General features: G+C 38.1%; 1 protein-coding gene across 1 annotated transcript in view; it reads left to right on the top strand.

Moving 5' to 3' along the window:
- The window catches only part of LOC142049883 (fibroblast growth factor 10-like), an 89,218-nt gene extending 72,071 nt beyond the window's left edge, over positions 1-17,147 (top strand). The window contains exons 2-3 of the mRNA XM_075078046.1: positions 10,458-10,561; positions 14,369-17,147. Of these exons, the coding sequence (XP_074934147.1) occupies positions 10,458-10,561; positions 14,369-14,566 (302 nt within the window). The 3' untranslated portion in view covers positions 14,567-17,147. The remainder of the gene's footprint in view (positions 1-10,457; positions 10,562-14,368) is intronic.
- The last annotated feature ends 672 nt before the right edge of the window (positions 17,148-17,819 follow it).

The raw sequence follows: 17,819 nt of genomic DNA, 5'->3' as shown, positions 1-17,819 counted from the left end.
TGCTCTTGGGGAGATTCCGATTGGACATGAGGGGGAAATTTTTCACAGTGAGGAGAGTCAACCATTAGAATAATCTCCCCAGGGAAGTGGTTGACTTGGCCACGTTGGACACCTTCAAGAGTCGGCTGGACAGGGTGCTGGGCCATCTTGTCTAGACTGTGCTCTTCCCAGAAAGGTTGGACTAGATGGTCCCTGAGGTCCCTTCCAACCTGTGATTCTGTGAAAAAGCACAGTTAAAAACTGATTTTAACTTCAAATAATATTTTTAGTTTTAAGTCAAAGCTCAGGTTATATTTCAGGTTGGTTCTTATTTGAGATTTCTGCCCAGAACTGTTTCATCATGAGTTGTGAGATTTGTATCTTAAGTTGCCTTCCAAAGACAACCGCAAAGTCCATGAGGTTACATTTTAGTGGAACTACTTTTCTTCATTGAAAAAGCTTCCAAAGGCAAGTCTTGCTTAGCCCATCTTCAGTTTCCTAGGTTTGTTTCATCTTCTACTCCACCATCTTCCTTTTTCTGTTGTCAGTAATTCTTAGGCAAACAAATTAAAAAGATAGGAATAACAGTATAACTTCTGATTTTGGTATGTTTTCAACTTGCTTTGCACAGGTGTAAATGGTGAACCAGAATGGAAACAGAGTCAGTGGCACTTCACTCTTCTCTTTCAAAACCATATCCAACCAATCTTCTCACTGCCTCAAACCACCCTTTTTCAAGCCACCTGCTAAGAGCAGCTTTTTGACCTAACAAATCTTTAATGTTATGCTGTCATGGTTTAGCCCCAGTCAGCAACCAAGCACCACGCAGCTGCTTGCTCACTCCCCCCTGGTGGGACGGGGGAGAGAATCGGAAGAGTAAAAGTGAGGAAACTCATGGGTTGAGATAAAGACAGTTTAATAGGTAAAGCAAAAGCTGCATGCGGAAGCAAAGCAACACAAGGCATTCATTCACTACTTCCCATGGGCAGGCAGGTGCTCAGCCACCTCCAGGAAAGCAGGGCTCCATCATGCGTAATGGTTACTTGGGAAGACAAACGCCCTCACTCCAAGTGTCCCCCCTTCCTTCTTCTTCCCCCAGCTGTATATACTGAGCATGACGTCATATGGTATGGAATATCCCATTGGTCAGTTTGGGTCAGCTGTCCTGGCTGTGTCTCCTCCCAGCTTCTTGTGCACCCGGCAGACCATGGGGAGCTAAAAAAGTCCTTGACCAGTGTAAGTGCTACTTAGCAACAACTAAAACACCTCCGCATTATCACCACTGTTTCCAGCAAAAATCAAAAACGTAGTCCCATACTAGCTACTACGAAGAAACTGAACTCTAAGCCAGCTGAAACCAGGACAGTATCCACCCCTTATTCCATACCATTCACATCATGCTCAGGTTCCACACTATCCAATACAACCTCATTAACCTCCACCCCCCCCTTCCCATCCTTTGATAAAATACACGGATATCATTTAGTCTACAGCTTTGGTCTCCATCTGTTCTTGTGGTTACGCAGGACAGGAGAGGTGGGGTGTTGCATGGAGTTACTGGGCACCAAAGCCGGCTCAGGTCGGGCCACTGCTGCACTTGCACTGCTTCTTGAAAGGTTTGTCCTCCACTGGTTCGGGTGGTTCCTGCTGTAGTAATTCCTATAAAATGCAACTAAAATCACAGGTTACAGGTTACAACAATTTAAAGGTATATCCATAACAATCTCCACCCCTGGCCCCTTTGGGCCAGGTTATAGGTTTTAACATTGCAATGAACTCCTCCCCTTGCTCCCAGCCTGGCTAGCAACAAGGGGTTTCTGCTACAGTAATTTCCATAATACGTAACTCAAATCCTGGGTTAGAACAACTTAAAGGTATTTCCATTACAATCTCCACCCCTGGTCCATTTGGATCAGACCATCAGGTTTAACATTGTAATGAACTCCTCCCCTTGCCCCTGCTCTGGTTTGGACTTATCCACAGACTGTAGTCCTTCAGGGTGGTACCTGCTCCAAGTAGAGCCTTACCCAGGAGCCACAGTCTCTCCAGGGGTACACCTGCTGCAGCATAGACTCATCCAGAGCCACAGTCGCTTTGAGGTGTGTCTGTTCCAGCGTGGCCTTCTGCATGGGCCTCAATGCTTTCAGAGCTATACCTGTGTTGTGGTTTAGCCGACAGCTCAGCCCCACAGTCACTCGCTCACTCCCCCACCGGTAGATGGGGGAGAGAATCAGAAGGGTAACGCTCGTGGGTTGGGATAAGAACAGTTTAATAATTATAATTAAAAGAAACAACAACAGAAATGCAATGTAAAGGAGAACAACGAGAGGCGCAAAGCCCCGTGGGGAGGGGGGAAAGGAGGGGAGAGGGGGAACGAACCGCCGAAATGAACCGAACCGCACGCGCTGCAGCCGCTCGCCTCCCACCGACCCGACGCCGCGCCGCTTCCGCGCTGTCACTGCCCCCCCTCAATAGACTGGTCATGGTGTCACATGGTATGGAATGAACCTGCCATTGGCCAGTCGGGGTCAGCCCATGGCCCTGCCCCTCCCAGCCCCCACCCCCCCCCGCCACGCGGCAGAGCGCGGGAAGCTGGAAAGGTAGCCGACCCCCACAGTGAGGAGAATTAACCCCTTCTCAGCCAAAACCAGCACAACCTGCTCCAGCATGGCCTTGCCCACAGCTGCAGTCCCTCCAGAAGTAAACTTGCTCCAACACAGCCTTGCTCATGGCTGTAGTCCCTCCAAAGCCTGCTCCAACATGGCTTTTCCCATGGCTGCAGTCCCTCCAGAAGTAAGCCTGCTCTGTTGTGGGCTTATCCATGGCCACACACTTTGAGGTGCTCTGGCATGACCTCATGCACAGCCACTGATGCTTCAAGGTGTACCTGCTGCAGCACAGACTTATCTACAGCCACAGACACTTCGAGGTGTACCTTCTACAAGATGGATATATCCTTGGGCTCCAATTGCCTCAGAGGTATACCTGCTGTGGCACAGACATAACCAAGGCCACAGATGCTTCTAGGTATACCTGCTTTGGCACGGGCTTATACACAGACACAGATGCTTTGGGGTGTCCTGCTCCCCCATGGACTCATCCACAGGTCACAGTCCCTTTGACTCGAGTTTACACTGGAGTTCCAGACTGTCCAGTACAGCAGCACAGAAACAGCAGCTGGGCCCTGGCCATCTGCCAGCCCAGGCGCATCGCCATGGCTGTTATCAGAATGTTCCCAGGCCTGGCAGGGTAAGGTGATAAGCAGTACAGCAAGCAGCGAAAGCAAAAAGCACCACTAACGAGCACTAGATTTTAAGGCATACAGTAAGTCAGGCAAGCCCCATAGCAAGCACAGAAGCCTGCCAATTAATAGCTAAACAGCAATAACCGCTATAAATTCCATCTAGCACATTCCAATCAAACCTCTCGTTATCTCAAACCTTTCGTGCCCCACGTTGGGCGCCAAAATGGACTGTCGTGGTTTAGCCCCAGTCAGCAACCAAGCACCACGCAGCCGCTCGCTCACTCCCCCCTCGTGGGACGGGGGAGAGAATCGGAAGAGTAAAAGGGAGGTAACTCATGGTTTGAGATAAAGACAGTTTAATAGGTAAAGCAAAAGCTGCACACGGAAGCAAAGCAAAACAAGGAATTCATTCACTACTTCCCATGGGCAGGCAGGTGTTCAGCCATCTCCAGGAAAGCAGGGCTCCATCTCACATAATGGTTACTTGGGAAGACAAACACCATCACTCCCAATGTCCCCCCTTCCTTCTTCTTCCCCAGATTTATCTAATGAGCATGATGTCATATGGTATGGAATACCCCATTGGTCAGTTTGGGTCAGCTGTCCCAGCTGTGTCCCCTCCCAGCTTCTTGTGCACCCAGCAGAGCACAGGGAGCTGAAAAAGTCCTTGACCAGTGTAAGTGCTACTTAGCAACAACTAAATCATCTCCACATTATCACTGCTGTTTCCAGCAAAAATCCAAAACGTAGCCCCATACTAGCTACTACAAAGAAATTTAACTCTATCCCAGCTGAAACCAGGTCATATGCTTAATCACCAACTTTGACCCAAGGCAACGCCAGTCAAAGGAACCCCTTCAGAGAAGCATCCTGGAGTGTGATCAAAGTTCTGAAAACTCAGTTTAGGGGAACATTACCAAGTTCCCCCCTCTCCAGTTACAGGCCCAGCAGCTTCTTGTCATGATTTGGGAAACTGGAAAGTTTCAGAAGCTCTCAGTCATCATCACATTCCATCCAGCTGAACTCACTCTTCATCTGCAGTATTTCTGCAGACAGAAGAAAAGGCACGGGAGGGAGGGACTGCCTGTTGATTTCCACATATATGGGCTCACCTCTGAAAGGGGAAGGCTCAGAATGAGGGAGGAAGATGCAAAGTGGTCCTGTTCCTCTACATTGACTGCAACTAGGGTTGCAAATATTTAAAGTGCATTTTAAGAACTTATTACAGAAATGATGCAGCTACAGAAAAATGGTCACTGCTGCACACTTCAAAGAAGTTGAATTTGGTCCCAGAATCCAGTGGTTCTCATTGCAGTGTATGTTTGGATCCATTTCAGTACTGCCTTGATAATATATCTGATACTCTGTCAAGTTGTCTGTTTCCTAATAAATTGCTTGACGTAGTTACACAGAAGTTCTAGGGTATTTTGTAATGTTTTTGCTTCATATTACCAGCATTTTTATAAGAACATAGGACATTTGGAATTATTATACAGAATTATGTAAGAGCAATTTTTCACTTTTATTTTTTACAGTCCCACTGTGCAGAGCAAGATAGCCAGTCATCTTTCTGTTGCCTTGTCATTTATATAATGATCACTTTTATAAATTATAAAAATACAGTTTATTTAAGTTAAATATGTTTAGTTTCTATTGGGAATTTGTTTCTACCCTTTGCGACCTGTAAAGAGAGCACATGCATAGTTACAGGGCACATCTCAAGTTGATATTTAAAATGTTTCTAATTATAATGAATTGGAAATGGTTTGCATATTGAAAATCATGCTTTTACAGTGGATGTGGTCAAAGTGGATTAGTTGTAGTTGCTGAAGTTTACAGAGTTATGGCTGTAAAATAATAGTGTACTATCTTGTTTTAAAACCATAATGGAATCCGCAGAATTTTTTTTCTTTTTTTTTTTTTTATTATTATGTTTTCCTTTCCAAGTTCCTAAAGAGCATGGAACCAGAAACAATTAATTACTAATGAGAATTTTCCCCCCAAGAATATTAAGTTTATGTAGTGCTTATTATCAAGCCTAATTACAAGTTAAATTATATCATGAAAATTATTTACTTTACACATTTTCTTGGAGCGAAAAGTTTTAAGCCATGGAAATGCTGGAGCCCAAGCAATGGTATAAAAATCAGATACAAGAAACATGCAAAGTAGTATTTGAAATGCCTTTTTTGTTTCTTTTCTGTGAAGACTGAAACATGAGCTCCAAAGAGAAGCTAACATAGGTTGAAATAGAAAAAGAACAAGATGAAAATGAGTTGGGTGATTTATCTGCTTTTTACTTGATAAAATTTACTTGCTCTACTGAGTAGGTTGGCTAAGCCTCTAGAGATTCATTCTGAAAACTTGAGGAGAAAAACAACTCCCCGGATGACTGAGGAAGTAGTAAATATAATACCTCTCTCTAAAATGGGAAAAAGCTAAAGACCTGGAGACAAGTCAGCATATCCTGAGAAAAAAATATGGGAAAAGTAATTTTTAAATATATGTTATAAGCACCTAAGAAATTATTAACCAAAGAGAATTAATTAGAGAATTAATCAAAGAGAAGTAATACCAAACCAACCTAATTTTCATTTGTGATGAGATAAAAATCTTCATGTATAGGAGAGAAGCAGTAGATACCATAACTTTGGGAAAGATTTTTGAAACTGATGTCTCTAATGATATTCTCTTAAGCAAGATCAGCAAGCAAAATCTAAGTCTTACAGTATGGAAAGCCATACTCAAGAATTAGCAGTTTTTCACTGCCAATCTGAAGAGGCATCAAGTTCCACAAGTCTCTTCAAGGTATCTCCTAATAAAAAAATTCATTAATAACTGAAAATATGGTTATAAAAGTTGAAGGCAATATGAAACTTGGAATAGTTGCAAGTATTTTGGAGAACTGAATAAGGACTCAAAACAGCGTTGACAAATAAGAGAAATTATAAAATAAATAATAGACCACTTAATTGGGGCATGTGTAAAGTATGAAATTTAATTAGGAGTAATCAAATTCACACCTATAGAATGAGAAATGATTGCTTACATTTCTTCCACGTATCCAAGAGTGGTGGTTCACAAATTGAACATGAATCAGTATTAGCATATTACTGTGGAAAAGGGGACGTATGCATAAATATATGAGTATGCATAAATCATTTGAAGGAAATATGAAATGTTCCTCCATGTATCAACACTGATAAGGCTTCAATAAGAGTATTATGGCCATGCTGTGGGGACAAAGAACAGGAGCATTCAAAGGTCTAGAAAACCTGAAAGCTTTAAGGAAAGCATTGAAAAACTGGGCTTCTTTAGAGAGCTAAAGTTGGTAGGTAAGATGTGATAATAGTTCCTGAATATGTAAAAGTTTCTGCAAAGAAAAAAAATCTTTCATCTTATTTTACAGTTTAAACAAGAGTTAATGGGCCCAAATTGCAACAAGGCCATTTAAATTAGATACTAGAAAAACTTTCTGATGTAGATAGTGGAATAGGTTAGCCAGGAGGTTGTAGAATCTCGGTTTTTTAAGGTGTCTGATAACAATCATCTGCCAAGAATGGTTTTTTGTAACTAAGGCCAGTGGAGTACCCTCAGTGGTCTGGCATCCTTTCAGCCATATTGTCTATGATTACACATAGGCTCTTACCACCAAGACTGCAGCGCTTGAAGAATATGAAACCTTACAGAGTTAATCTTGAGACCCCATGGGAATTATGTTTTTTATTGCAGTAGTGTAGAAGTCCAATCATGGCCCATGACTCTACTACATAAACCTTGAGGAAAATATAAAATTTTGCATGCCCTCAAAGAAGTCAGTTTCATTAGATGGTGAAAACACTACAGTTTTAAGCTTTGTGCTGTATGTCTCAATTTCTTTTTCTTATACATTCCTAATGAATTTAATAATGACTCAGGAATAATCAAATCCATATTTTCACCCTTTCATCAAAGCAGTTTGATTTAAATCCAGTCTATTTCAAAGTTCTTGAAAGTCCTTATGACTTCTGCTTGTAGATCCGTGTCAGATGAGTTGGTGGTGCTCTCATGCTGACCTCTGAAATTTGTCTACATCACTGACACCTATGAAAAGACTCCTATCAAATTCATGAAAGAATCTTGTCCTGAGAAAATCTGTAAATAATGCTGAATAATTTGCAATCTAGACAAAAGCTAGTTCTATGTTTGTAACTAGCATGTAACTCCAGTGAAGTCTCTGGGGTGTACAGATAGTAGCAGGGTAGATAAGTACCAAATTAGATCCCTATTATCCAAGGGGTAATAGATCAAGAGTATTATATTTATTTGAAAGAAAAACAGCTATTAAAATTCCCCCTTCTCCTCCCAAAATACTTGCAGAGGTTAGAATATGAAAAATTATCACTGAAAATTATATAACATTTTTCAGCTTCCAAATACACAAAACACACTCAAGTGAGAATAAATCCAGGATCACTGGTGATCAAACCGATAATAGTTACAAAGAATTCAGCTACATTTGGTTCCAGTTAAATAGTATAACTAGGTATAATCTAGCTAGTTACTGTGATATATAATGTAAATGTACTAAAGTTTTTCCTCATTATCTCCTTTCAGCTGCCCCATTGGGGATATAATGGAGTGTCAGATTGTGACCAAACTTTATCAGAAAAAATTAATATATTTTCATGAATTATATGAATGCTTCTGTTGCTTTAACTTGAGTATTGTAGCGAAAAGCAGTGTATCTATCTCCATCATTCAAGTAAAAAACAGTTAAAATGTGTTAATTCAGTGCAAGTTTCTTATTTAAGCACTGTTCTTCTTCAGCTGCTCTCAAAAATTTCACAAGTGCGATAGTCAGTTGAAACAGTCTAATATGGTGTTATTTGATATCAGGGGGGCCTTTGCTGCTACTGAATTGGATACCACTGATGATGGAGTGAGCTGATTTTGGGAACTGCTGTTCTTACCCCTTCACAGGTAGCAGACTTGCAGTGTCATATGTAACTGTGTCTTCACTCTGTTCAAGTCCATTGGGTTTCAAGCCTGAGTGGCAATTAGCACAGCATTGTTCTCACACAGCTGTAAGAAACTCAGTGGATATTCAGATCTGTCATAAAACATGAAGTTTTTTTAGTTTATATGTGCAACTCCATCCTTAGCAATGCTGATTTTTCATGCTGCAATTAAGAATCTTACCATAAAAACCTTATAGCAGAAAGCTTTATAATTGTTTTTTTATTAATACATGATCATTTGTGCCTGTCAACATTTATATTTGCATTTTGATATCAATATTTGTATTGTGAGGCACTCACAAAGAAATTAAAAACAAATAATCCCCCTCTTTCAGCTCTTTATAGGTTTTTCCAAGAATCTTTTATTATTTCTGGTTTAATATGACCCATTTTCTGAAGGGCTTTACTAAATCCTATTGTTTATCTTGCAGTTCTCACTGAAGTCTTTCTCATGTGCAAAGACTCTAGACCTTGTAGCTGGGGCCAACCTAATGCTTTTTGCTAAGTAAATACAAAGCCTCTAGTAACTGCCCTAGAATTTATATATATTCATATCAAAATGTATGTAATTTTTATATATATTTAAAAATCTATATTTATATATTTTAAAATGCATCCAGGAAAGGCCACCTTTCCTTTCTTGACAATAAAATGAGGTATTTCATGTTGAAGTGCTTAGTTTGATGTTCTCTCTCTTTTTCATGCGCATAAACTATGTCATCAGTTTGCTTCCCAACAAAAATCAGCTATTACTTTTCCATGCTTGATTCACAGCCACTGCCCAGCTACCATCAAAGCCTCTGCTTCTAATCACAGAACAAGTAACACCCTCAACTCCTCTGTTAATCCTGAGTTGCATAGACCAGTTCAATGGCCATACAGAATGGCTTTTGCATCATATATAAAGCAGCCATTTAAAAAACAAAAAAATTCAGTGAAAAAACTTCCTCCTCACCTCACTGCACACTAAAGTCCACATGGTTCTACAGTCTGAACAGACTGCATTCAGTTTTAAGGGACAGAAAATCAGCATTTCCGGAAAAAGCACTGAATACCAAGTTGCACTGGTGGCTTCAGTTGGTGTGTGGTTGCCATAAAGAATTTTTAAGTAAATGAAAAAACATATGGATTTTCCAGTACTTCTCTGCTCAGAGAAAAACATAGAACAGATTTAGGAGGAAATTATTGCAGATTCCTCTCTTTTTTTAAGCAGTTGGTGACTCATCAATGTTTTTCCAGCTGATCTATTTGTCATGTTATTTGTTGGCTTGGTCTAGGATGTTTTTTCTCTAAAGTTTCTCAACACTTTTGCCCCTCCTGTAATTTCCCCAGTGGTAGACCTGTCGTGACCACTGAGTTAGATGGACTATTGTTCTGACTACTACTTCTTTAAAAATCAGAAGAAAGGTTGGAGCCAGGCATACTTCCTAGATAAACCATTTAGAAGATATTTGGTTGGAGCTATATTTCTCCTATATTAAGACATGACATCCAAACAACGTAGCCATCCAGTTACTCTAGTAATAGCTGAAAAGGGATCTCCGAAGTCACTATGTAATTTGTAGTAACTTCTACTACTCCCAAATCAGTATGCTCTTGGGCAGAAAATACAGAGATGAAAAGCTCTGTCTCCCATTACTGGCCCCTTGAGCCATCCAATATCCCAGGAAGAGTTTGTTTTAAAGAAAAAACTTAATAATATTTATTGCAAACACAGCAAAATGTTTCCAATATCTGAAAGACAAAGATAATGGTGGGCATTAGGGTTAGTCTTACTATATCCCAAAATGTCAACACACTTGCCAAAAATGAATTTTATCATCTCAGTGCAGCCAAGGGATTTAGTTTATCTAACTGTCCTAAAAGGAATAAATAGTTTACCACTGTTTTTGAAGATTGGGGTAAATCTAACATTTTATTGACATATAATATCGATTTAATTTAATGCCATGGTTCAGATGTCTCTTCTGATAAATTTTAGTAAAATCTATGCTAAGAAGAATGGAGCTGTTTCAGTATTTTTGGGGTTTAAAATGCAGGGTTAGCAAAGGAAACATGTTAATTGAAACAATGTTTGTGTATATTCTTGCAATGATTTGGAGAGCATTGCTAAAGTTTATTGGTCAGTTGGTTCTGAATATTAGAAGTTTAATATTTTTCAGGTTTATTGGTTTTTTCTATAGTGAGAAAATCCTCTAATGAAGATATTAAATAGCTCAATTTTTATTTTTTAGGCATATTGGAGATAACATCTGTAGAAATTGGAGTTGTGGCAGTTAAGTCCATTAAGAGCAACCATTATTTAGCCATGAACAAGAAAGGAAAAGTCTACGGCTCTGTAAGTATTTTTTTATCTTCCAAATGGATTGCAGTAGTCAGCACAGTTCCCACTCTTACCTACTGTAAACCCCGTTTGACTGTGTATTACTGCTAATTAGAGCTGAAATGAGCTGTTCATCAAAATTTCATCCTGTGGTAAACCAGCAGCCCCCCCCCAAGCTCCCTGGTGTTTGTTAGGCTTATATCATAGCAAAGCAACTGCTGGGGGATTTATCATGCTTACCGCTTCAGTTAGGTTTCTTATTAAGTAGTGGCCAATGGAGCAGGTCCTACAAAATGTAATCTTTAAGGCTGCTTTTCCCTGTTTTTTCTGCAGTACAGCCACGTTTATCAGTAATTCCGGGGGGATAAAGTGTACCTAAAATCTTGTAGACTTCCGCTGATGGAGGAGACACACCAAATTATCAACCTATGACTGCCAAGAAGATTTCTAGAGTAGCCATCTTTAAATTGACTGTATTAATACAGAAGATTATGGGCAGTACAGAGAGACAGAGACTTATCTATCATCAGACAGATAAGCTTTGACTGAGCAGAATTTGGATATAATTTGAAAATTGTCCATATATACTCTATTTGTATTTGTGTAAGTTTGGGGTTACTGATACTTTCAGTAACAAAACAAACAAAAACCCCAAACAAACCACAAAAAAAAAAAAACCCAAACAAACAAAACCCAGTAACCATCCAAATATTGTTCTGGTATTACATCTGGTTTGGTTTGTAATTTTGCAGCTTTTTGCCAGTTCCAGTGAGTTTGGACCCACATAAATGTAAGCTTATTCAAGTCATCTGCAAAAAGTTATGAGCCCATCTTCAGATTGCTCGGTATTCAGAAGATCCATAGGCTTTAAACAGAGCACTTCACAGATAAGTACTGGGGCTGGGTTTATCCTCAGGCAACGTAGCTAAGCCTACCTCTCCTGAAAATGATGAAGTAATGCTGGTCTGAGACTACCAGCAGAACCAACTGAAACTTGAGGGAGCTGAAGTCATTTGGCCCTCTTCTTTTTTAAGGAAGCATTTCTATTGGGTGGGTTTAGTTCATACAAACTATATAAACTGTCTTCCCTCACCTGCATTGTGGCTAGTCACTTCTGGTTCATAAGGTTACTTCTGACCTTCTAAACTCCTGAGCAGTGTCAAAGAATCACATTAAGGAAAGACCAGAACAGATAAATGTTTCTTAAGCTCCTGTAAATGCGAATTTTAATTTCTAAAATTACACTGGTCAGCAATACAGGATGATCAGTGCTCAGTCCTGCACCATTGAGAAGTATAAGGGTATACTGAGTTGCTGATAAAGTTACCATTTGTCAGTTAAGCTCTATTCATTGATCGTGGGTGTGCTCCTGGACATATGCAAAGGTGTTAGCATAAATTACCATAGTCAATTCACATGTCTCAGTGAACAGTGTTTAACTTAGTTGTTTGTGATGATCTATCCCAAAGCCTGAGATAAGTTTTCCTACCCAAGTTGTTAGCCACGTCTGGTGTGGTGAGAGTTCATTCCAACCCTATACACACACAAAAGAAGGCAAAGCAGCTTTCACGTACCATAAGTGGAAACTGCTGCCATAAAATTCAGTAATTCACAGTGTATTAGAAATAGTGTTGACAGGAGGATACGAATGTGGAAAACCTTTTTTTTTAATTCCAGCTGAGATAATTTTTCAATATTCTCATCATAAAATCACAACATAATTACTTATCAAAACCTATTCCATAATACTTCAGAGATTTCAAGAATGCTTCTGTTGTTATTTTTCCCATCCTCCTGAGACTTGCAGTTAGATTCATATTACTATGGTGTGGCAGCTAGCAGATGGATATGAAAAACAGAACCAATAAAAATTGTAAAAACACTCTTAAGCACGTGCACAATAGACATTGGTGCAGGGTTATACTGAAATTTGTTTGAAATGAGCAAAGCAGTCCTGGGCTAACACTCAGACCCCTGCCAATAAGACTTCTTAACCACATCACATCATCTGTTCTCTCTGTAGTATCTAAGAATAGAAATAAAAGTTTGTATGTGAGTACAATTATGCATTTGGGAAATCAAGTCAAGTAAGACTGTTTCTGTGTTTATTAAATAGTTTGCCATTTGACTGACTTTGGTTAGAACGAGAGAGCAAAGGAAGGCTCACTATTTGGTTACTTAAAAAAATAAGGTGCTGGCAGATAGGAGAAATTACTGCAATTTAGAACTGTGATTGATGGTTACCTGCTTTCTTAATACCTTGAAGCAGGAGACGGCATATTACAGCAAGTAAAAGTTAAATGATCTGTATGTAGCTTTGTGAATACAGGCAGTATCAAGGGTCATTTTGCAGAGTCTTTGCCTGATAGTGTCTTCCCCAACAGTCATTGTTCAACTAACTACTAATCCCAAAATTGAAGTGCATTTTGGGAGCCAAAATGAGTGTGAATATGTGCAATTCTGTTAGGAAAACATAAGCATGTATTCTGTAATCTTAACAGCAACTAAGTAAAACTAATTATAGACCTGAAAATTCTTACTGTATCAAAGTACTGAACATTAACTAGTTTAAAAATTCTAATTTAAAGTAATAAGAATTGAAAATATTTTTTTAAATATTCTTATGTCCATTTTATTAATGTGGGTACTTTATATCTTTATTAGCTGAATATCTAAGGATTTTGGCCATAATAAAAGATAAAACATCCCTGAAATTCTTATCTGTACGATGAAAATTGTTTTATTATTCAGACATATTTCTTGTTCGCAGATGTGTTAAAAATACCACATGTAGTTAATATATCATACTATGATATTCTAACATGCTTGTGCCTGAGCTGCGAAATAACACCTTGTTTTCTGAAAAGCAGAAACAACAAATGCTAATTTTTGGCTATTATTTAAGTATGTTGTAAATGTCCTTTCAAAAGCTTTCTAAATGAAATATAAGTAACTTAATCAAACTGGGGTTTTATATGTAGAAATTATTTGTTTGTGAAAACAAAGCATTCTTGGCTTCATTATAGAGAAGATGATCTGCATAAAAGTGCATTTAACATAGAAAAAAATAGTCTACCCCTACATGCTTCCCCATGCTTGTATTTTTTTATCCTTTCTAACAAACTGACAACAGTTTCTCCTTTTAAAATCGAAAACCTTTATCTCTGGCACCCTACATGAAATTGCTTTTGAGTTTACTTAGTCAATAAGATACAGGATCATATATGATTCTTTTTTAGGCTAAGCCCCTATTCAGGTCAGCAAAGTAAACAGGCCTCACATCCATTGTAACAGCAGCATAACAGTGATTTGCCACCCATCTAAAAAAGCCCTTTTTCATGGCCAGTGTGGTGTAAAGGATCTTACTTTAAATAAGAAGTAGGCCCATGCCATACATAGTTGTTTAACATATGGTATCAATAATCTGGTTCAAGATATTTAAGGATTATATTTGTTAGAACTGAAATATCATGAATGATTCCAAGATTGCTACTTCATACTTTGAGTTTGCCATATTCTAACACAGGGAAGTTTCATTTTGATTGTGACTGAATTATATCATTTTACTGCTGTAATTATGCACTGAATAATTGATTACATCTTGTTGGTTTCACTTTTTGCAGTCTAACTGATGTTGCTTTAAATGCTATGGACACAGTGAAACTTTTCTTTAAAATACACTGTAGAATCCTAAAAGAGCATCACATACAGAACACACAAATCTTCCAAAATATTTTTAGAAATTATTTACCTTCAGTATGCTGCAACTCTGAAAGATTATGTTTATTCTGAATTTGTGCATTTATTTTCTTCTTTTAACAGAAGGAGTTTAACAGTGATTGCAAATTGAAGGAAAGAATAGAAGAAAATGGATATAACACATATGCATCCTTAAATTGGAAGCACAATGGAAGGCAAATGTTCGTGGCCCTGAATGGAAGGGGAGCCACAAAGAGAGGACAGAAAACAAGAAGGAAAAACACTTCAGCTCACTTTCTTCCAATGGTAGTAATGCCATAGATGAAGGAACTATTTTATCAATGCAGTTGAACCAAAGACTTTTGTGTCAAGAATATTTGGTAATCCTCTTGAAGAGTAAATGCAAGGAAATAGTGCAGATGTCTGCTTGTTTGAAAAGAGAGCAGGGGAAGCCTTTGAAGGTTTTGTACTCATAGATGGTACATGAAATACTTTTATTTAGTTTGGCACCATATCTTATAATCAAAACACAAGCTGGATCAAATGGGATGGAAGTTACTGCCAGCGTGGACTATTTTCGTAATCTCTGTGACAGAACTTAAGGGGCTTGAGACAATCTGTTGAATGACCTTCATGGGGAAAGTTATTTATAGAATACTAACTCATATCAAAGACCTTAATTGCTCATTCAAGCCTAATGATCCAATGAAGAGTTAGACACACAAGCATTTACTGGAAGCACTTGGATCACATGCACAAATAATAGCATTTCTGGAGAAGCCTTGTGGAAGAATGGATAGGATTAAGGAATATAGCCAAAGTAGTGTAAAACTGTTCTAACAAAACAAATAGTATGGTTTGCTTGTATGTTCTAAATTCATTCCTTTTTATTTCTGTTATTTATTTAATAGGATGTTAAATATCTTTTTGATTTGAAATGTTTTCCTCATTTGCGTCTTTGTTATTTTCCCTTTTCTCAGTACTTCACACAGAGGTTGATAGGTTAAAATGTCAAAACCTCATAAGTACTCTGAGAATAGGTATTAGACAAGGCAGAGTTTAATGTGTATAACCCATTTTTTTCCTAAACTGTCTTGCACTTAAGCAGAAGGACCAAACAAGCAGTGCTTGGATTTATGGTATTGGGTGTCTTTATGTTACCATCTTGTAGAATCACAGGCATATAGTGGGAGCAACACTTAAGGACTGAGGGATAAGAGATCCAAAAATCATGCTCGTGCATTTATCAGAGATTATTACTCACATGTATATATAATATGAGACCCAACCAAAAAGCCATGCTGGTATCCAGCTTTAGCATGCCTTTCATACCCATCATAGTAACTGAAAGCTCAAAATACATAATATCCAGCACATTTTTATGACGTGTTACAAGTCCCATGGGTTAACTTGAGCAACTGCAGTATAAAAGTTAAGTATAGTATGAAGTCTGTTCAATTAAAGGTACATAAGGGTTGTTTTATGCTTTACTTTAATTTTAGAGAGCTCTGGATAGCTCACCAATGTAACCATATTGAAATTCATTTTGTTAGAGCAGATAAATAGAAAACAGTACATCAAACAATGTGTATCACTGTCTTCACATTGTATTCCACTAAATAAATAAATAAGCCTTTGCAGTGTCTGTAGTAAGAAACAAAAGTAGTATAATATTATTTTGTTCTAAATACTTTATGAGATTATATTGATGCTGCAGTTTTATCTTCAGTATTTCTTGTTGTGAAAAAGGTTTTATTTTTATTGTTTGGAAACTATTTTGGTACAAAGGAGACCCTTGCTTAATGTGTCTTTCTGAGAATGTTTAACCTCTATAAAGGCTGGTGGTGTTGGAATCTTCTATAACTTATTTAAGTCAATGTTTAACCACCACTTCAATCTTAATCTGTTATTTAAATATTAGCTGTTTTTTAAAAAAAAAAAAAAGCTTTCCCATAAAATACCAAATGGTCAGATTGTATTTCCTGTCCTTAAACAAAGTCAACTGTTTTAAAACCCGGAAGTTATTTGAGAGACAGCATTTTAGCTGATAGCTAACATTTCATTGTACTTTATCTCCAGCTTGATTCTTCACAAATGAGATTTTTCTAGAAAGGGAAAAAAGAATTTCAGATTTTATATGTATATTGGAGGTCACAGCAAAACTTAACTATCATGATAAAAGTGAGTTTCTGTTGTTTAAAATTTGTAATTGACAATTAAAACTGACAAGACATAATGGACCACCCGCAATGAACATTCAATGTGAGACTGGACAAATGCAGTATTGGACCACTTAAAGAACATTTAGGGTACAAATTAATTTCTCTTTTGACATAATTACCTAGATGAGTTGTTCAGGGGAAAAAAACATGCATAAACATTTATCATAGTACTCTAAACACCTTGCTGCTCAGAGACCAAAATCAGGAAATATCACTTTTCCAAAGTGAGTCAGAAGCCATTTGTGACATGAATAGCAGTGAAAAAAAAACATCCTTGAAGGAATCAATGACTCCTGCATGACTGGTATACTGTAATACCCACTGTCGTGGGAGCAAACTGAAGACACACTAGATAGAGTATCACAGATCCACAACCATAAGCTGTTTTCTGTCATCCTCAGCATAACAGACTCCTGAGCAAAAGGAAAATGGGGAGGGATTTAAAAAAAGAAAAGAGAAACAAAAATCACTGATCAACAATGTATAGTATTTTTTATTTAAATAAAAATAATAAAATGTGGGGAATAGAAAATAAGAGTATTGTCCCTTGTTTGTTTTATTAACCTGAAATGGTACTCCACAATAAATATAAAAAGGGAAAAGATCTGTTATATTATAGGATGTGGTTTGGAGCTGTATAGCCCCCAAACAAAACAAAAACAAATAAACAACAACCAAAAAATCACTTCAACATCTGTAATTTTCTTTTTTTTTTTCATGAGTCAGAAATCTCCACACTAATAACAACCAAATGCTTTAGATTCTTTCTGTAAGTATTCAGATCCACCTAGTTTATGCAGTGGAAAAAGTAATGAATTTAAAGCAAGCACATTTGATGAAAGAATGAAGAGTTTTAGGAAAAAAAGCATGTATTCATATTTTTAAAGTAAACTTTAGATATGGAAACTAGTTACATTTTATATGACTTCAATTAATTTCAGGTCACAAAGTTCACTAAAGGTTATGTGCTGGTTTTGTCTGGGACAGAGTTAATTTTCTTCATAGTAGCTAGTATGGGGCTATGTTTTGGATTTGTGCTGAAAAGAGTGTTGATAACACAGAGATGCTTTTGTTATTGCTGAGCAGTGCTTACACAGAGTCAAGGCCTTTTATGCTTCTCACACCGCCCTACCAGCAAGTAGGCTGGGGGTGCACAAGAAGCTGGGAACGTTTCCCGTTAGGCAATGTCTAAAGCGAGCTGGATAGCCTTTACTTCTGCAAACTGGCTGGAATCCATACAGCAGCTTTCCATCTCCAATGCTTTCCCACAAGGCGACAGGACCCATCAGTGAACAGGGCATATTGCTTCTCATTTTCTGGCAGCTTGTTATAGAGTGGGGCTTCTTCAGCAC

Source organism: Phalacrocorax aristotelis, chromosome W, assembly GCF_949628215.1.
Source record: "Phalacrocorax aristotelis chromosome W, bGulAri2.1, whole genome shotgun sequence".
NCBI classification, from domain to species: domain Eukaryota; kingdom Metazoa; phylum Chordata; class Aves; order Suliformes; family Phalacrocoracidae; genus Phalacrocorax; species Phalacrocorax aristotelis.
Note: the sequence above shows the minus strand (reverse complement) of the source record. Positions and strands in the feature narration are given on the sequence as shown.